Genomic DNA, 21,703 nt, shown 5'->3' with positions numbered 1-21,703 from the left:
CCATAGATACTTCGTGAGAACAATTATTTTGGTTGTGACTGCAGCCACTCGTGCACCGTGGTTTTCACCTCTTCATCGCTTCGGAAATGCTTGCCTCCCATCACCTCTTTGAGCCGTCCGAACACATGAAAGTCACTGGGGAAAAGGTCTGGTGAATATGGTGGGCATGTGAGACATTCAAATTTCATATCCTGGATTGATGCAACTGTTAAACGGGCAGTATGCGGTCTGGCATTGTCATGCAGTAACAATACACCTAAGTCAGAAGTCCTCATCGTTTACTCTTGATTGCAGGGTAAAGGTGATTTTGGAGCATATCTGCATAAGAAGTACTGGTCACTGTTACTCTCTTCTCCATGTAATGTTCAAAAATTACCCATTTGCATCCCAGAAGAGAGTGAACATGACTTTTCCTGCTGATGGTTGGATTTTTTGGGTTTTGGCGACAAGCTATGGGGCCATTCCTTCCTCGATCTTTTTGTTTCAGGTTGGTGATAGTGCACCCAGGTTTCGTCTCCTGTAACAATTCTTTCCAGAAATCCATCACCTTCGACCTGGAAACAACACAAAAGTTCCTCACAGGCATCGACGCGACGGTCTCTCAATTCAGCAGCCAACTGGCACCCATCTTGCCGACACTTTATTGAATCACAGCACATCATGGACAATATTGTGTGCTGAACCAACACTAATATCCAAAATGGCGGCTATTTCCTTCACAGTAATATGCCTGTTTTCCTTCACAAGCTCTTCCACTGCGGTGATGTTTTTGTTTGTCACTACTCGGTGTGCCTGGCCTGGCGCGGGGCATCCTCCACATAAGTTAAACTTTCTACACCACTCGTACACTTGCTGCAGGGACACACACAAATAACTGCACTGCACATTCATCCTGTGATGAATTACAACCAGTTTAATACCTTCACTACTCAAAAAATGCATCACAGATCGCTGCTTTAACGCGGTGCATGTCGACAATGGAGTGGCCATCTTTGCACTGATGCTGCTTCCTTCTTCAGTGTTGCAGCATCATGTTACCACCTGTTGGTCATTATTTCAACCACAAAGATAACTCCTGCTAACGTACAAAACAATTGTACAACTTTTCAGAATTTTATTGCACTTTTAAGGTTTTCAATACAATCACCCTCATAGTTGGACAGATTACTATAATTGTTAATGGAACAATTAAATGTGATTCTTTCATGCAATTTCATAGTAATTACTTTCCTTTAGAATTAAAATGGTTCCAAGTTTATCTTAATCTTTTCCATTCATTGTTGTAAGTATGGTATGTTCAAAATGATTTTTTTATTTCTTCATTACTTGCATTTTTGTTATTTGGTGTTGCTTTTTTTACCTCCCTGTATTTATCTTGACAATGAGGGTGTCGAAAAGATGGATTCGTGGAGCAGATGCAGGAATAAACACGACAAAGCATTTATGTATCTTCCTATCTACACCGACAACTCCAACACAAGGGCAACATACAAATTTAACTAATTGAACTTTAATTGATTGAATGATTGATTTGCTTTATTTTACTTTGCTTTTTGTGCCACTTTTGACTAATTTGGGAAGATGGGGATGAGAGATGATATGGTAAAATTGATGAATGGACACACACAAACATCCATGCCCAGGTCAGAATTCGAACCTGGGACCCCTGGCATTGTAGTGCAATGTGCAAACCACTCGGCCATGGGGGCCGGCTAATTCAACTTTAATCACATCTATCAGTTGTGAAGACAGTTAACTTTAAAACTGTCTTGCAGCATGATGTGTCACTTAGGGAGTACACAATGTAGACATACCTTCTAGCTTCACTTGTTCTGTTTCCCCGGTGGAAGTTCACGGTGATTCAGATCGCGCTTTAAACTGTAGTTCCAGTCCTAATTAGCCTCTCTGTGCATAAAGTGGACTTAAAAACAAGCTCAAACAAGCATACTCGTTTTGTTTCCAGACTTTATAAGTTGAAAAATTGTTAGCATTTTTTTTTCATTTCTACTAATAAAAATGGTGATAGCTAAAAAAAAATAATCTATTGCTCTGAATTAATTTTATTTTAAAGACCCTACATTAATTTTCATTTTTGTATGCCATGAAGTCAAGCTTTCATAATTTTGATTCTAGAAATGTGTGAAAAAGCACTGCATTTTAATGGTACTATTTGAGCATGTCTATGCAGAATTTAAAGGTGGTGAAAAATTACATACCTAAGTACACAAAGTTTGAAATTGAACTAACATATGCAAAATTAATCAACTGCAGATAAATATTTTTAATTTTAGGATTAAGTAATATTCTGTGTACACTGAATACTTCCACAAAAACTCCATACATTTTCCTAATTATTGTAGTTTCCTCCTAGAAGCTAGTCTATGATGAAAGAATTTAAATAGTTTACTGGGGCAAGGGATTTGAAAACACACTGCATTGTACTGAACCATATGTGAATATTACAATAATTATATCTAAATATTCTTGCACTAATTTTAGTATTATTGGTCTATGTTAATATTTAACTCTCATTTGTAATTAAGTATATATATTTTTTATTTTTTTTTGCAGAAAGAACTAGAGATAGGGATGATGATGATGACTACCGTGATGACCATGGTAAGTGTTGAAAGAATATGAAACAAAAATATTATATACCCTAACCAAGTTTTGGAAATTATGCATTAAAGAAAATGGTTTTCTGCACTTCATGTAAAATATGCATATAAATCTTAAAATATGAAGTGCAGAATTCATAAGGCAGATAGAAATCAACTAATTTTAGGTTTTGCCTAAAAAACTAAGGCAACCCTATATTACACCTTCTTCACACTATTATTATATTTATGTATTATTCAACTACAACTCATTCTGTCACTTCCTTCCTAACATCCCTCAATAAAAAAAAGTGTATGTTAATGAAACTATGTGTTGTTTCCTTATTTCCATGTGATCACAGATAGGCATTGCATGTTTTGAAATATTGATCGAGGCATAATTTTTAATGAATCCACGCAGCTGTGAATTATTGAGGAGAGCAAACATTGCAATGCACACTTATAGATTTGAATTACTAAGTGTACATAAAGTATTGGACAAAAATAAAGGAACTCTGGTTACACTGAAGTTGCATATTTTTCTCAAGGATGATTACGATCATTCTTAGTAGGGCACAATGAAGTCGTTTGAATTCCATTGTTAGGACTGCATATTTATGGAAGATAACGTTTCGGGATCAAAAACAGTATATAAAATGGCATTTCAGTGTTAAAATGTTAAATAAAACCCCAAATTTCATTTAAAAACTACACATATTACATAAACATTTCCCTTCTAATAGGATGTTTATTTAGTTATCAGGGTATTAAGTTTACTCCTGTGTAAAGGGGTACATTTATGCTTCTCAAATATTTGCATATCTCGCAGGGCAATTCAGAATTCAGAAAACATTGCATCAGTAAATAAACTCCAAATTTCATATTTAAAAGTTTATTTCACATTTTCCATTTCCTTTTGCATAATTTCATGACAAAACATGGTAGGAAAATGAACCTCACATCTTTCAAAACAAGAAAAATGAACATTACAGGGTTATTTCACATTTTGTGTTTTTGTCAAACTTGAAATATGGATGCCTCTATCCATCGTAAACAGCAGGTCAAGTCCCGATTAGCCTATATGTGCATAAGGGAGATTTGAAATAAATGTTTTCATAGTGCTGCACCTACAAACCTTTGGTTCATTGAGGGAGTCATAGGTTGCACTTATACAACTTTGAATTACTGAAGAGGGCACAGTTTGAGTTTGGGTAAACACTGTTAATTTCAAGGGATCCTCAGTTTGATTCCTGGTGGAGTTACAGTTAGATCAAGTTCCAATTAGCCCATCTGAGCATAGTAGACTTTCACAAATGTAACTCTAAATTATCGCATTCCACCTACATGGCTTTGACTTGCTGAGCATGACCAATTTGAAATTAAAAATTTGAAAGGTACAAGTAGAATTCTGAATTATTAATGAGGACAGTTCATAGTATGCTCTGGGTTTTTAGAAAGGGAGGTTTAGCAGTTTGACATTTTCTTAGTTTCAGCGTGAGATGAAAGCTGTTGGATTGTCACTGTTCTCTGGCTGCCTGTAACTCAAGAGAAGGACCTGATTTTTGCAGAAACTATGGTATAGAGGTACTTGATGAAGGCATATATTTTCAAGAATAATTTCTTTCAGAACCCTCTCAACTGCCTCATTTCATATTACCAAGTCCTAAAAGTCTGTTATTGATGGATTGATTTGCTTCATTTTACTTTGCACTTCTGCCACATTTGGCTAATTGCAAAGATGAAGGGACAGTCACAAAGAATATCAGGCTGAGATTTGAATCCAGGACCCCTGGCATCATAGCATGGTGTGCTAACCACTCCGCCATGGAGACCGGTGAAAAGTCTGTTATTTAAAAGAGCTATGTTGCGTGGTACGATTATCAATTGTTGCTGTTATTTAGCCCTCCTGGTCCTTCTTCCTTTTATTCACAATTATACAAACACAATAAATTATTAAGTAAGTTGTGTACCTGTAAAAATAAATAATTCTTTACAAGCCCATGTCCTTCAAATGTTTTAGCTTCATTGTTTTTATGTAAGTCAGATAGGGGAGGGGGCACACAAAGCCGACACTTGGCCAGAAGTGCACAGCTGGAGTCGTAAGGCAAAAAAAGCAAGATATAACAACTAAAGCCATATTTCTTAGTCAAGTGTCAACTTTCTCTTCGGAGCACTTCCATTCAAAAACATTCTTCCTACCGGCTCATATCCACATGTACTAAAGGGAAATATTATTTGAGTAGAATTGAAGATCATTTAAGTGGATGCATTGCAGTCATCTACATGTGTCCCGGGAGTCTGTGGAGCAAGCCAACAAAAACAAGTCCTCTGCACAAGAGGGTTTGACTAATGAATGTGTGAAAGGGAAAGGGATTGTATGGAGGGGGCAACAGGATGGCTCTGCTTTGCTCCGGCCACTACTTCACCTCTTTTCTGCTGTTATGCATGGTGTTGCAAGTTGCAAACTTCAGAACCGGGGTGCAAGAGGTTCTCCTGAAGTTTGGAACTTTGCAACCCAAGCTAGCAACCAGCTGGAAAGCTGCCTTTTCGTTTGGGTTTCAACTGCGATAACACAAAATCCTATAACAACAGTGGTGGTGAATGATCAAACAATCTAACTGGGGGACGCGTTGCTTCCCGCCTCTAAATTTGAAGGATGACAGATGAGCAAAACTGTCAAATTAGTTTGCAGAGAAATTTTCATTAAAAAATTTATTGGAAGTGTAAAATATTTGATTAACTGGAATTTTTTGGTGTCTGAAATGGAACATTCCAATCAAAATTAACACTTACCAAATTAATTTAATGACATTAGCCAGAGGAAATTAAAAGATTCCATTAGACCCAGTCTTTTTCTACTAATTTAAACCAAATTTTACATTTTTTCAACAAGCCTAGTCATAATCAAACTAATACTCTCTAAATGCCATAATTTATTTACTTATATTAAATTTCAAGGGTACATATCAATTAATGTATAAAGTTAAAATAATAGTAAGCTATTTACAAGTAAAATTGTTGGGATCAGGTAATTGACTTTTAAAAAATTAATTCACCGGGCCACGGACTCAAGAACATTGAGAACCATTGTTTTTCATTGATTTGCTTTATTTTACTTCGCTTTTTTGTGCCACTTTGGCTAATTTGCAAAGATGGGGATGAGTGATGATGTGATGAAATTGATGGACACTCGCAAAAATTTATGTCCAGGCCAGGATTCGAACCTGGGACCCCTGGTGCCATAGCACGATGTGCTAACCACTCTGCCATGGGGGCCGGCAACAGAACCACTGTTCTACAAACTCCTGGGACATAAAAAGTTTTGAATTTTGGCCAATATTTGTGTCTAATTGAAATATTTACAATTCGTATAACCTGTATATTCTTCCATTTGTTTCAGATGATTACCAGTATGATGAACCCAGACAGTGAAATTAGCAACAAAAAAAATAAAAGGAGTGCAATTTGAAGAGAAAACCAAAGAGATGTCTGCGGCACTAATCAGCCATTGGGGATGAATTTTCATCTTTAAAACATTATATTCTAAATGCAAAGTTGAATTTGCTATTCTTTTGAATAGGAAGAACTTTAACTGCCGTTTCAAACTGTGTGTTTTCAAGGTCACACATTAAGTACTGTAAATAACAATATTATTTGTGTGAATTGTTATGTTGCATTGTAAGTTTGCTAACAATGTTTTATTTGCAGTAGCATAAGAAATATGCTAGCTTTTTCATTGAGGACAACATATGTTTGTGCTTGTTAACCTTAAATAAGATATCTTCCGCATGTATACTTATTACATTGTTATTAACGTGCTTCATTTTGTTGAACACAAATCACTTCAAAGTTATATACATTCTAATTTTCAGATACAATAATTTAAAACACAAAAATTATTTTGGAATCCATTCATTCAATATACAAAAATCAAAAATTCATAAAAAATTAAAATCATTTCTTGTAAATAATGTTATTACTTTTCTGTATCTCTGAAATATATATTCCTTACATTCAAATGTTATTTAGATTTGAGTTATGTATCTATTCGGAGCTATTTTGAATCCATTACATAAATAGGTTTTAGCTGTTGCATCATTATGATTGTATTTTGGAAAGCTACTCTTGTAGCATCCACAGTTTAAATGTTAATTTGCAATAATATTAAAATAAATTTATTAGTTTGTTAATTCTGAGTTTTTATTTTATGTAATAATATTTATATTAGACTAGCTGATTACCCAGCATCGCCTGGGAATTTATTTATCCCAATCTTGTATTAGACAGGAAAATAATGAATTCTAACTATAGTGTAACTAATTTTAAATGTGATCGTGAATGTCACCAATTAGCTTAGCGACTCCGAAAACTATGGATTCGACACTAATTTAGGTAATTTGTGGCATTTTATTTTTCACTTCCTCTCACCCCCCATGCCGATAGGTGGTGAACTTGGAGTTGAACCACATTGGAATGTCACAAAAACTAACGATTCCATTCGCAACACAGCCTGAATGTTAGACATTCTGAGAAACATTATCGTTGTGCAGATTGCATAGAGTCACAGATGTCTGTGTGGAATTTAATATCAGTGGTTATCGATTATTTTTACATATCACGCCTTCCCACCCCACCCCTAGGGGTGCCAGGGGTGTCTTACCCCCACAGTATATTATTTCCAGATCGCAAGTGATACGTGTGCTAAGTTTGGTTGAAATTGCTCCAGGCGTTCAAGAGTTATGCCGGAACAAACAAATATACACACCCACACACACACACATACATCCATTTTTATATATATAAATAGATATTATGCAGTATATTTTAGTAGAGTATCACTATTTATTAGGGCTGATATCGGCGGGATCAGCATCGGTGAGTATCGGTTGATTTTCTTTTACTGATACCGAAGATTTTCAGTGGCTAGAAAAGCAGGAAAAGGCAACAGCTAGACTCTACATTTATCCTTTCTAAAAGTTCGTTCACCCTTCCTTGTGACAGATTGGGAGACTGGATAAAACCCCACCCTCCTGGGAAGCAGATGGCAAGATCAAAGGCATGGGTAAGTGAAAGCTGAACTCAAACGTGACCATGAAGGCATGTGACTGCTTAGTTAACAATGTAGGAAATAAACCATTCCTAGCCAATTCTTGCTTGAAGCTTGTGGTGGTAATATAAGTGGATATTTTTAAACCACCCGCTGCTCTAATGCTGGGTCAGGTAGTTGTGGAGTTCTTGGAAAAGAAGGATGAAGATCACTGTGAAATTAGCTTTTTTGATCTACGTTCAAGAGGGAAGGGGATTCAGCAATTCCTTCTTGTCCTATTCCCTTATGTGTCAGTCTTTTGTGTGACTGTCGGTATCGGTCAGTGAGGGTTATTTATTGCTGCCAAGATTAGATTGGGAACATACGGCTTTGAATGACAGTACTAAGGAACACTGAGTATTTGTTTGAAGTCCACTTTATGCACAGAGATGCTAATCGGGACTGAACCTACATTTTAAAGTGAGACCAAACCACTAAATGCCTCCATTGAGTATCGAACCCGGGATCTATTGATTACAAGGTGACAGCGTTACCACTAAAGCATCGGGGAGGCCCCTATAAAGATTTATGTACACCATTATACTTACAATAATGTACATAAAATATTTATCACAAATTTTAGTTTTCATCAAATGGACACACCATCATTCTTTTTGTTATTCAATAAATATTCAATTTTTTACTTCTTTGACATTAATTTCCTTGCCATGACAGTTGTTTTACACAAATTTTAGCGGTCTTAACTACACGTAAGCTAAATGATGAATATTTGCCATTTTACCTCTGATTTTATAGCATCTTTTTACTATTTATGTAATAACAATATTTTTTAGTCAAGAAAAACACAACAAAATAGGTGTTAACGTTGTCTTTCCTCCGTTTCTTAGTCTGTGGTTACATACAACAATACTCCATAACTAACTAACTCTCTAGCCTTCTTAAACCCGAAGGTTCATGGCTGCAGCAACACAGGCCTTCCATCTTTCCCTATCTTGAGCAAGTTCTACACATTGGAGAAATTAAGTACTAATTAATTAATTTGCGTATTATTACAAATCGACCTATAATTATATTAACGTATTAAATAGAAACAATTTTATTATTATATTTCTGAGACACTTGGCTCGGACTGGCTCTCCAAATCTATTTCTACATACAGCCCTAGTGAAGTGACGAGTTAGTATGGATCTGCAACTAGCCTTTGTTATTTTATACTGGAATTTTATACTGCAATTATACAAGTATCGGCATCGGTAGGAATTGGTCATGGTATCGGTATCGGCTCAGCTCTACTATTTATCAAGTATTAATTAATGCAAAGTCTTTGGTGCCTACCTCTGTCGTGAAGTGGTTAGCACAGCATACTATGATGCCAGGAGTCGCAGGTTCAAATCCCAGCTTCAGCACAGGTGTTCTTTATGAGTATCCCTTCATCAATTTCGTATCATCATCACTCATCTTCACTGTTGCAATTTGCCAAAAGTGGAAGAAAAGCGAAGTAAAATAACAGAATTCAAATATTGAACCAACGAAGTTTTTGTAAAATTTGTATTTCAATGCACTCAGAGTTCAAGAATTTTATAAATGAAGTGTCAGAGGAAAGAAAGAGGTAAGTCAACTTTGTCAAACTCCATCAAAATGAAATTTTAATTGCAAAACGTTACTCAACATGTAAATGAAAATATACAAGAATTGCATGCTTTGACAAATGAACGTGTCAAATGTATGAAACAAGAGAAAGCAGGTTGTAGTCAAGTCCAGCATAGCATCCACATCAAAGGAAATGACAACATTACTTCATTTAAGGTAGAAAATTGACTTACCTGGTTTCTTCCCCTGATCTTTGAGTGTCTGATCTTTGAATGCAAACACTAAGTTTTGATATTCAGTTCAAAAAATTAAATTTTAACCAGCACTGTGATAATTGGGAAGCTATTCTTGCAGTAACTAGGTTACGTGTCTTCTGCTTGAACACTTGGGGATGCCTGATAAATTTTCATGTTTGTACACACAAAATCCACTTATGCTTTGGGAATATTACTGTGTTTGTGTACACTTTCATTATTTTTATCTCCTCAACAATACAAACATACCAAATTATTACTTCCTAGTTCTTCAAACTCAACAAAAAATCTGACACCGCTGGATCAATTTCAGGGAATACCACATAGGTCTGATGATTTTTGACTTCTTGAGCTTAATTCTCTGAATGTTAGTGACAATGATTCTACGTTAGTATGCAATGTTAATTGGATAGTATCCACTGTCTAGTGCTTTTGTAGTTCAGTTTTTCAGGATCCTTAACAGAAACAGCGATGCATAAATGAACAACAATAACTATTTATTACTGTTACTGGTAATATACAACGATGTACATTTTCATTAGTGTCTACGACCAGAGACCATCACGATACAGACTACTCATTCCTGCATAATGTGAGCACTGCTGCCAGTCCACACCAGCTTTAAACTATACTAATGGTTGGTTAGAGAAACAGATTTGTAGTAAAATCACAGGTCAGTCATAGGTTTGATTTTCACCACCAGCAAAATAAATTTGCTCACCTGAAGATGAGAGAAACATAGTGTTAAAGCACTAGACAATGGATAATGCCCAACTAACATTGCATAATTCATATTTTGGATGCGTGCGACTTACTCACTACCATATATAAGCATAAAATCAAAATTTTGTTATTTACTTAAGTACATTGAGTATATACTTGTCAAAGACAACGTTTGGGTGGCAACTGCCCCCTTCTTCAGGTCAAGAAGTCGGCTTTATGGAAATCCACTAAGCTTCGTCATTTAGAAAGGATATAGGTTTTTACATGGACAGGTTGAATGCTAGGATAACAAATGACTAAAACAGGACTATTCCCACATTTTAAAATCCCTCAAAACTCATATAAAAACTGTTAAAACCTATGTTACTATCCAATCAAATGTACATACCAGTCATTTGTTATCCTAGCATTCAACCTGTCCACGTAAAAACCTATATCCTTTCTAAATGACGAAGCTTTGTGGATTTCCGTAAAGCTGACTTCTTGACCTGAAGAAGGGGGCAGTTGCCACCCAAACGTTGTCTTTGACAAGTATATACTCAATGTACTTAAGTAAATAACAAAATTTTGATTTTATGCTAACATTGCATGCTCCTTGTGTTTTGTTATAGATTTCACTTATTTCTTCTAACAAAGAGTTTATGACAGTTTATACTGTTTATTACACAATTATACATACTATCACTATTCAAACAGAAGTATAACAGAGTAAGTCATTACTATGAAATATGTTTAAATTTTTAACGTATGATACACAAACTGTGAAGTTTTATATTTTGATAAACATAAAACTGTTTCACCAACTGTCAAACTTTCCTACTCATTAAAAATGTACTCAATACAATACAGTCACTTATTTTCTTCTTATAACACCATTAAGCCTTGTTTCCATGATTATGAAAAATTAAATATGCTGACCAAGGCAGTAATTTATTTTATTAAAAACATAAACTAACGTAACGTTTCAACCTTCTAGCAAGGTCTTCTTCAGACTCTGTATCTAGTACAAAAGTAACCACGTTTTGGACATTATTAAAAAGAGAATGGGACAAGAAATTATAGGAGAATGGGATAGTGAAAGGGTAGTGAAGGCGCTGGAAACCATTTGGAATAACGGTTACAGTATAATGGGAGATAAAATAATGTTAATGAGTGAAGGACTAAATATAGGTTCCAGTCTAAGCCCAGCATTGGCTGAATTGGTTATGAATGAATGGGAAAAGAAAGTGATAGAAAAGGGAGGTGACAAAATAATTCTGTTTTGCAGATATGTGGACGACTGTTTTGGCATATGGAAGGGAACGAAGAGGCAGCTTGACATTTTTGCCAAAGAAATTCAAGATGAAGAAAGAGGGATATTATTGGAACTTGAAATAGAAGAAGAAGACAAGTTAAGCTATCTAGATATATTGATGAAAAGGAAAAGAGGACAAGAAATTGAAACCGCTTGGCATCAGAAGAAGTGTGCAGCAGGGGTATTCTGCCACAAAAGAAGTGATGTAAGTGAGGTGACAAAAAGAAATTTTATAAAGAATATGGAGGACAGAATCAAGAAAATATGCATGAAAGAATGTGAAAAAGAAGGCAAAATAAACAGCCTATGGAAACAGCTGGAAAAGAATGGCTATGAGAAGCAGGATAGACTGGACATAAACAGAAGAAGGAAGAAAACGGGCAGGGGAGAATTGGAAGAGAAAGAAAAAGAGGAGAGAAGGTTTGGAATAAGGAGTATGGGGAAGACCACAGAAAAGATATGCAAAGTGCTTAGGAAAGCGGGAATTAAAACTTACAGGAAGGGAGGGAGAAGCATCTTAGGAATAGCGAGGAATGCTAACAAGAAAAAGGAAAACAGAGAAGAGGAAGAGGAAGGGATTATCTACGAAGTAAAATGTAAAGAATGTCAGAGTGTGTACATAGGAGAAACGAAAAAAAGGCTGAAAGACAGGTTGAAACAACATAGGGATGATGTACGACTTAAGAGAGAGAGAAATGCAATATTTAAACACACGAGAGAAACAGGACATGACATAGAGTGGGATGAGGCTAAGCAGATAGGAAGGGAGAAAAGAATGCTAGTGAGAAAATGGAAGGAAGCCAAGGAAATAGAGAAGAAAGGTGAAGAAGACACAATGAACTGGAATGGAGGACTGAAGTTAAACAAAGAATGGAAGAAGATGTTGGAAAGAGTGGAAAGGACAAGAGAGAAAGAGGAGAGGAGAAGGAAGAAAAATGAAGGGAAAAGAGCGTGAGATTAAAAGTCCAACCACATTCTATATGGAAGTAATTGTGTTTAGCCTTTTAGGTGAAAGTAAAGTTGGAAAGTGAAAGTCATTTGCTAGAAAGTTCCAAACAACTTTCTAAATAGCCTGGAGGGAGTTATCTTTGTGTGTATATATAATGCCCTTTTGTTGTATCTGGTTACTTTTGTACTTGATACAGAGTCTGAAGAAGACCTTGCTAGAAGGTTGAAACGTTACGTTAGTTTATGTTTTTAATAAAATAAATTACTGCCTTGGTCAGCATATTTAATTTTTTATTTTCTTCTTCACATTATCACTGCTATTCCTGCTTTTGTGCCCTACAGAACTTGTCCATCACAACAAGAAAACTGCAATTCAGAAAAGTTCATATTCTAAGGCATTGCAGAAAATTTATCAGAAAGTTTCATTCTCACTTTATCTATATGAAGGGCTCAGGTGTAAAACATAGTAAGTGACATTTTGGTCATTATTGAGTTACAAAATTAAAAAAGCCATCCTTCAATTTTTGGATGTAACTGCCACGTCCTACAATTTCCATTGATCCCTTCTGAAATTGGTAAACACAACATGAAAACAAGTTATCTACAGTGTAGCTTCTAATAACATTTGTGCTTAAAAAACTCAATAATAACTAGATTGTCACTTACCATGTTTTACCCCTTTACCCCTGAGCCCTTCATATAATTTGAATTCAAAACAGGATTTTTGCACCTATCACCTAGTTGACACTACTATTACATGAAATCTTCTACATATTCCTCAAACAGGACTAATTACTTTGTTAATGAGACTAATCACAAAAGAAATATATATATCAGGGGTTTCCAACTGGCGGCCCGCGATGTCATTTTTTGCGGCCCGCGAAGCCAGTTTCCAAAATACATTAATTTTATGTATTTTTATTAAAATAGTTCTATTTATGAATTTCCTTAAACAACTGGCGTTTCTAACAGTTCATCTGAACGAACTGAACTTGAATCTGCAGGGAAGAAACCAGCTGGTGTCAGATTTAATGGGAAACATAAATGGGTTTCGTAATAAACTGAAGATTTTCAACGTTACTTTGGAGAGGAATAACCTGGTCCATTTTCCAAGCTGTCGGCGGCTAGATGGAGATGAAGAAACACTGGACTTTTCTGAATTCAGTGTAAATATTAAAGAAATAATGGATGAGTGTGAGTCCAGATTTAAAGATTTTGAAGAACTTAAAAGCAGCATCCAGCTATTTATTTAGCAATCCTCTTGGCATTAACATCGAAGAACAAGAAGCTTTTCTCTCCAACTTGAATTGTGTGATTTGCAAGGCGATGTGTTCCTTCAAACTAGGCAAGAAAAGGGGCCAGAGTTTTTCAAATACCTTTCAAAGGAACGCTTTCCAAACGTACGTAGTTTTGGGCAAAGAATGACGTCGATGTTCGGCAGCAAATACACGTGTTTTTCAATGAAGTTAATTAGGAAGCGCTACATAAGCTGACTGGCAGATTCTTCACTGCTTCACCTTCTGACACTTTCAAATACAGAAATTCAAGTGGACATTCCAACTTTAATAAAAGAAGCAGATCGGCCTCAATTTTCACATTGAACACTTACTATGAAGGATTCTTATTTCTATGGTGTGTTTTTCATTTCTTTCAATTCATCCATAACTATTGGGTTTTTGTGAAATAAATTCTAATTATACAATTTTGATTTGTGAATCCATTGTTTTTATTGCCTCATTTTAGAAATTTAGATCATGCGAAAGTACTACATTTTCGGTTGAGTACTTACAATTTTTGTAATTTTTAATCCCCCCCCCAAAAAAAAAAGAAAATGTGGCCCGCCAATCAACTGCTGGATATAATTTTGGCCCTCGGACCTTTTGAAGTTGGAAACCAATGATATATATAAAAGGAAAAAAACAGGAATAAATGCCACAAACAGCAGCAACATTACATGCTAATGAAAAATATCACAAGAAAAACAATTACCTATCTTTCTCCTCCTTAGTATTAAGATTCCTTTAACTCTACATTATTGTTATTTTCTTTCACTCCTTTGTCATGTTTGTCTTCCTTCTTTGGAGGAATAATCTGGAATTTTATCTCTGCGTTCTTTTCTCTCTTCTGGACAATTCGTCCTGTGTCACCAATTAATGTGCTTATTGTCTGGAACATTTTCTCCTAAAAATGCAGAAAGTACTGTTAATACCCTACACATATATGTATATTTAAGGATAGAACACATTAATAATACCAAAAAATTCATAAGTCATGTTAAAATTAACAGAAGCAGATCCAGAAGTTACAGTTGGGAGGGACAAATTTCAATCAGGTATCTCACCTCGCAGAGAATCAATGGCCCAAGTTACTTTTGATTTATTGCGATTTCATCATGCTACGAACGCAATATTTACTCAATTTGATTTTGATTTACGTCTGTTAACACATAAAGTGGAGTTTTACGAATTACTTAAGATTATGTTCAATATATGATTTTGTAGTTAGGTTAGGCGGGCCAGGTTTGGTTCTGTTAACACTAAAGTAAAGTCCCTAAATGCATTCTATTAAGCTTCCGATTTATTTCTACATTAATTCCCACTAGTCTACGATATTTACAGTTGCTTCTCAACGGAAAATACATTGTCCATGGGAAGCGTGCATGATTGCGTAAGGTAATTTTTAAGTTTTTTTTTCAACATAAATGATTTTTTCAAAATCCGAACAGCACTCATTACGTTAAGGAAGGTTCAAATTTTGTGTAACAATGATTGCCAAAGTTCTACGATAATTTAGTCTTCCTGCTAGGAGAATTTGAAAAAAAAATCATAAAACAATTGGAACCGTTACCGAATCAATTTTAACGAGTTGCACTGTTTTATGTAAACAGTATACGTATTAATCCTTTTAAGATTTAATGATTCTTTATGGATAGTGGTTCAAGTTTCTATTATTTTTGGTTGTTTTTTGTTTTTATTAATGGTGTGAGTTGGTATTGTGAACAGGAACCAACCTTACTTCCATGTTCTAGAGATTATAGTTTGCAAAAATAGGAGTCCAGAGCTGGAGTACGTGGTTATTATTTTGTCATTATCATAATGAGATGAAAATTATATTAAAGAGGAAATAAAAAGTAGGCTTAATTCAGGAAATGCATGTTACTTCTCTCTTCATAAACTATTGTCTTCTCGTTTAATATCTAAGAAACTAAAAGTTAAAATATACAAATCAGTAATTTTGCCTGTAGTATTATATGGATGTGAAACTTGGTCCCTTACATTGAAAGAGGAACATAAATTGAGAGTGTTTGAAAATAAGATCCTTAGGAAAATATTTGGACCTAAAAGGGATGAGGAGACAGGTGAGTGGAGAAGGTTACATAATTTAGAACTACATAATTTGTATTCATGTCCAGATATTATTAGAATGATTAAATCAAGACGACTTAGGTGGGCAGGTCATGTGGCACTAATGGGAAAGAAAAGAGGAGTTTACAGGATTCTTGTTGGGAAACCTGATGGTAAGAGACCTGCAGGAAGGCCAAGACGAAGATGGAGGGACAACGTTGAGATAGACCTAAAGGAAATCGGTAGGGATGGAAAAGAGTATATAGATCTTGCTCAAGATAGGGACAGATGGAAGGCCTGTGTTGCTGCAGCCATGAACCTTTGGGTTTAAGAAGGCTAGAGAGTTAGTCATAATTCCTCCCATTGCCATGTTAAACTAAACCATCAGGGATGAGGCATAAAGTGAATAAATAAAGAGAACAAAAACCTATTGATTCAAGGGGTCTCAGTTTTGATCCCCTTTTCAGACATATTGAACAGTGGTTTGGATCCAAATTTAAACTGTAGCTCCAGTCCTATCATGATAAAAGTTAAACTTGATGATAAAAGACAGAACATTTGAGTCTTAAGAATTATCCAAAACCCTGGCAGTTTGAAGGGGTCCCGGTTGCCCTCCCCATGGATGCTTTGATTGATTGATTGATTTGTTGTTTTAAGTCCACTTTATGCACAGTAAGGCTAATTGGGACTGGACCTACAGTTTAAAGTGGGATCCGAACCACTATGTGCCTCCACCGGGAGGCAAACCCGGGACCTCTTGATTACAAGGCGTCGACGCTACCACTGCACCATCGAAGAGATCCTCCCCATGGATGCATGCCTGTAACTACAAGAGTGCGCAACATACCTCAGCATTTCTTGCATGATTTAATTGTACTGATATATTATAGGCATGTGTAATGGCACGAGGATATATATATTCAATTGATAGAAACTTGTTGGTGGCATCTTCTTACTGAGTCTGTGTGTTGAAGCTTCATTATATTAACAACAGACTCCTGGCCAATGTTTTAAGTCCATTTTATAATCAGATAGGCTAATTGGGACTGGGTCTACAGTCGTAAGTGGGATCTGAACAAGTGTGCAATGTAAATTTGCTGTAAATTGTTACATACACCACATCTATATGATGGCAGATATCTTATCCCAGATTTCTTTTGTCTATAGAGGAATATGACTTCCTAGGTTTACACTGAACCCATTACGGAAAGGTTACTCTATTCTGATAAGATACTTGCTATGAGAAAATGAAACTTCAAGTACGAGGCGTATTTTTAAAGTAAGTACCGTTTTGAAATTCCGCTGCTGCAGTGCTGCGGTCGGTGTCCCGTGCATGCACACTGTGTACCTACATCTGTTGGCAAGCCACAGACGCCATTGCGGCAACAATCGATCGTGTATACATTTGCTTTTGCGTATTTAAAATGCCTCCGCCAATTGAGAATCCCGCCGACTGTGAAATACGTGCTGTTATTTGTTTTCTTAGTGCTAAAGGCATGAAAGCAGTTGAAATTCACAATCATATTTGTGAAGTGTACGGACAAAACATTATGAGTGATGGAATGGTACGCAAATGGGTAAGAGCTTTCAAAGATGGCCGAAAGAATGTTCATGACGAGGAACGGAGTGGGCGACCCTCAGCGATCACTGTCGATTTGGTGCAGAAAGTCGACGAAAAAGTGAAAGAGAACAGACACTTCATGATTTCTTCGTTATCAGAGGAGTTCCCTCAAGTTTCAAGAAGTGTTATCTACGAAATTGTTACCGAATGCTTAAACTATCGAAAATTGTGCTCACGATGGGTACCAAAAATGTTAACTGAGGTGCACAAAAGCAAACGTTTAGGTAGCACCTTGACTTTTCTTCTCAAGTTCTCATCGCATAATTTGGCTGGGAACAATTTGATCATCCTCCATACAGCCCACGATCTAGCACCCAGTGACTACTACATGTTTCTGCAACTGAAGAAGCATCTCGGAGGTCAGCGCCATGATGACGATGATAGTCTCAAAACGGCCATGTTGCAGTGGCTGTCAACTCAGGTGGCAAACTTCTAAGATGACGGAATACAAAAGCTTGTTGTTCGATATGATAAGTGCCTTAATATTGGTGGCAATTATGTGGAAATGTAGATAAAAGTGTGGTCTTTCATGTAACAATAAAATTGTTACAAAAAGTTTACTTGTTTTTTGTACATATCAAAACGGTACTTACTTAAAAAATACGCCTCGTACAATAGTGTAAAGTCAGATTTTTATTATACTAATTAAGTATGTAGCTGAAAAGATTTACTTTGTTCTTAAATATTGTCATCCCAAATAAAAGAGCTGATGCAAATATGAAGGAGACTTTTTAAAAAGTTACACATATTGCTGCATTGTGGTAGAAAGGTGCAATTAGGATGGCACGTGAGTGAAATGGAGTTCTTATCTCACTAGTAAGTCCATTTCATTGGCATCATGCTAGCAGTTTTGTTGTAGTCACGGTGCACACTGGCTTGTCAGCTGAAAACTTACTCCAAACTTGAGATAAGAGGAGTTGCATGAAATCTGTGGGCAAAATGTGTCAATTGTTCAGAGATTCATTGCAAAATAGTGATGGTGTACAGGGCAAATGCAAGTTCACATCCAGTCACAGTGAAGTGGTGCCAGCAGTTCAAACATGGTCATATGGATTTCACTGATTCTGGTTAGTAAGGATGGTCATCACCATCACCGTCAATCACAATCCACAGTGGGGTGGAGGTTTTACTCCTCTATTACCGTAATTATAATGTTATGTACCCAATAGGACTAACCAATGTAAATAGTTTGCAAAAGTGGAACAGAGATGGCAGCACCAGGCATACAAGATTAAGAATTAACATAATATACGTGAATAACTATAGAAATAAGAATAAAACGAATGGGAAAGCTGAAAAACAATAAAATCTACTATAAGAAGATAAGAATAAATATAAAAGAAATAAATTAATGTATATATTCGATAAATCAAATCAGTGATCATATGGAAGTTGATACGTAAATTAAAGAAGTCAAAGCATTGATACAAGTTTGCACTCTGAACAGATCTTGAATCTGTCTGATTTGAATTACCTTTCCAATAGTGAAAATTTTGTTTACCTCAGTGGCGGCGTATTCCAGTCGATGCCACACAGCGCTTTTGGTTGCGCATTTCAGCCGTGGCACCTACTTGGATGCGCGTGTTAGTCGTTTGGCACCAAGTACCCACTAGGTTGCACATATTTAGTGTTGGCACGTTCCAATCGCAGCCTTAAGGGAGGAAATTAGCATAGTTACCAAAGCCTAAGGGAAAAAGCTGTAACAAGGATAAAGGAATTCCCAAATCGCAGAAAAAGCAGAAATAGAAGGAAATTAAGAAGAAAGTCCAGATCCAGACTGTACCCTAAGAAGGAAGGAAGTCCAGATCCAGACTAGCCTAAGAAAGAAGGAAGTCCAGATCCAGAAAAAACATTAAGAAGGAAGTTCATATAGAAGAATATTCAAATCGAGAAAAGAAATAATAAAAAGCATATTAAATGAAAATTGAGTGTAAATGAAAATTACAGAAGAATGCAGCTTATCATGTAAATATTCTCATCTCCATTGGAATTCATCATGTCTGGTTTCGTTGTCTACAAAGAACCCTGCCCTGTAGATATTCTAGCTGAGGTTTAAAATTAAGATTTATGTACCTTTAACCAAATGGAGGTAGCAATAACTGCTATTAATATATGAAAAATAAAGGGGGGGGGGCTGATGAGCCCACCTCCACTCGCATTGCATACATTCAGGGGTATGCACAGGGGTAGAATAATTCAGGTGTCAGCCCCTTTTCCTAGGAGCCAGCTTTATTTTTCAAAAGCAGGCTAAAAAAAACAAGAATCCAAAGAAGATAAAATCTGAAAATATTTAATTTATTAATTAATACAAGATTGGATTAAATGTAATTAATTCTTGCACTGGAGTGGCCAACCTAAAGGCTCAGCTAGTAACAGCATAAATATCTATGCAATACATTCTAATGTGTGGCCGACTACCATATCGCTGCAGATTTTAAATTTCAGCAAGGAACAGAGCAAAAATTTATAATGGCATGTTTATTATTATGATTTTATGATACAGCAAACACACAAACATTAAAAATGCATAATGTACTCATTATTTATAAAATGCAATAGAAATTTCCGTATGGCAATTAAAAATGTTTTTTTTTTTTTAAATTTTGAACTGAATTTAAAAATTCAGGTGCAAGGTGAAAATTTTCAAGCATCATAGCAACCAGGCACCCTGTATTTTTCTACCCCTAGTGCCTTTAATAAAAACCATGGTGTCAGTTTTCTCTGAATTGCAGTTCCCCCGTTTATCTATTCATAAACGTATTTGAGCTTACATGTATGTAAACACAGTATGTTACAAAGGTAATTTTGTTCCCAGCCTACTCTGGTATTCCACATGGCCGTATTTAGAGGGGGGGTTTCTAGGGTTCAACCCCCCCCCCCCCCCGAAACTTCTGACATGTTGGATTAATGGAAGTTCAGAAACCAAAATCTGTAACAAATTTTCCATATTTTTTCGAAGCATCACAAAAATACATGGAGACAATGTTGAAACGATCGAGCTAGAATTTTCATACATTTGGAATTCTGAAACTTGAGTGAAACAGGATTTATTCTCAGAATCGTAGCCCACCCGCGACCCCACCATTATCACTTCTGCTGTCATCTTTCCAGTGTTGCTCCCGCGTCACAAGGAATATAGACTGAAGATTCCCTTATGATTGTCCCAAATTTCCCTTTCCAGCTTTTAAATTCCCTGTCTGATAAAGTCGAAAATCCCCCTTGATAGGAGTTCAAACCTAGGATCTCCAGTTTTGTAGCGCATTTAGTTCGCAATTGAGGTTACAATCCATGCACCAGGCTAAGTTTTTAAAAAGAATATCTGGTTCCACACTTTTCAAAATTCCAAAAATTTAATTTTAAAGTCAAACAACAAAAGCTTTATGACTAAAATTTCCATCTAACTTTTAAAGCTTTTCTCTTGAAGGTATCTCAAGTTTAATGATGAAGTATAATAATTGTGCATTTCAGTACACACTGTATGAAACGTAAAAAAAAAAACAAAAAGAAACTTGTGCTGGATATTCACTCATCTGCTGGATTGAGTAAGCCCCCTCAAGGATATAACAATAATATAATAATTATTATTAGTATTATTATTATTATGGAATAAAATAGTTTTATTATTATGAAATTTTAATTATTATTGTACAATTATTGTTATTATTTCTATTTTTCAAATTTCTGGCTATGCCCATGGGAACAATTATGAATGAACCCCCCCCCCCCCCCCGAAATGTTTTTCTGCCTACGGCCATGGTATTCCAGAGTAGGTCATTATACACTCAGTTTTGTACTACTTATTATCATTTTAACCTTAATTGTAAATTGGAATTACAGTTTGTGAATTAAGCGTTTCGGTTTAGTTTTGCTTTAGTTCTAGAAATTGTTTGTTTAGGTTTATTTATGGTTGTTATTAGAAAATGAGAAATTGGTGTTCCGTTTAATGGATAAGACATCATAAATGGAATTTAAAGTACCCTGAAATACAAATTACTGTAAATGGTTGAATGTATGAGTGATAACACTCCTATTAATACCATCATTTGTTTGTCTTGAGAGACGGGGTGATATCTCATTTTCCCCCAGAGTGACAGCTTGGTACCCAGCGGATTTAGATTCAGCACACAAAAATACTCTAGAAAATGAAATCAACTTTGGATATACTACAATTCCATGCAAGTCAGCCTGGTAGCAGTCTATTTTGGAAACTATGAACATCTCAATTTTAGTTACCGTACATTCCTCTCCCCTACATTATACTCTCTTTTATTCCGGTGCCAGAAAG

The 21,703-nt window shown here is 35.8% G+C and overlaps 2 protein-coding genes across 5 annotated transcripts in view; one reads left to right on the top strand and one right to left on the bottom strand.

Annotated features, from left to right (window-relative positions):
• LOC145985452 (spondin-1-like) overlaps positions 1-6,787 on the top strand; it is a 67,617-nt gene extending 60,830 nt beyond the window's left edge. The window contains exons 14-16 of one of the 2 annotated variants that reach the window (XR_014441423.1): positions 2,572-2,619; positions 4,085-4,181; positions 5,998-6,787. Coding sequence is in view for 1 of the 2 variants with exons in the window: in XM_083119514.1 (XP_082975640.1) it covers positions 2,572-2,619; positions 5,998-6,029 (80 nt within the window). In the remaining variant the exon portion in view is untranslated. The remainder of the gene's footprint in view (positions 1-2,571; positions 2,620-4,084; positions 4,182-5,997) is intronic. The other variant, XM_083119514.1, reaches the window with a different exon arrangement.
• Positions 1-21,703, bottom strand: part of mIF3 (mitochondrial translation initiation factor 3) — a 34,723-nt gene that overhangs the window by 6,706 nt on the left and 6,314 nt on the right. The window contains exons 2-3 of one of the 3 annotated variants that reach the window (XM_083119516.1): positions 14,443-14,634; positions 10,038-10,209 (exon numbers count right to left, since the gene is read on the bottom strand). In XM_083119516.1, coding sequence (XP_082975642.1) covers positions 14,464-14,634 — 171 coding nt within the window. In that variant the 3' untranslated portion in view covers positions 10,038-10,209; positions 14,443-14,463. Of the gene's footprint in view, positions 1-10,037; positions 10,210-12,744; positions 12,820-14,442; positions 14,635-21,703 lie in introns of those variants that run through there. The other 2 variants (XM_083119517.1, XM_083119515.1) reach the window with 2 other exon arrangements.

Source organism: Lepisma saccharinum, chromosome 3 (genome assembly GCF_977018435.1).
Source record: "Lepisma saccharinum chromosome 3, izLepSacc3.1, whole genome shotgun sequence".
Classification (NCBI taxonomy): Eukaryota; Metazoa; Arthropoda; class Insecta; order Zygentoma; family Lepismatidae; genus Lepisma; species Lepisma saccharinum.
Note: the sequence above shows the minus strand (reverse complement) of the source record. Positions and strands in the feature narration are given on the sequence as shown.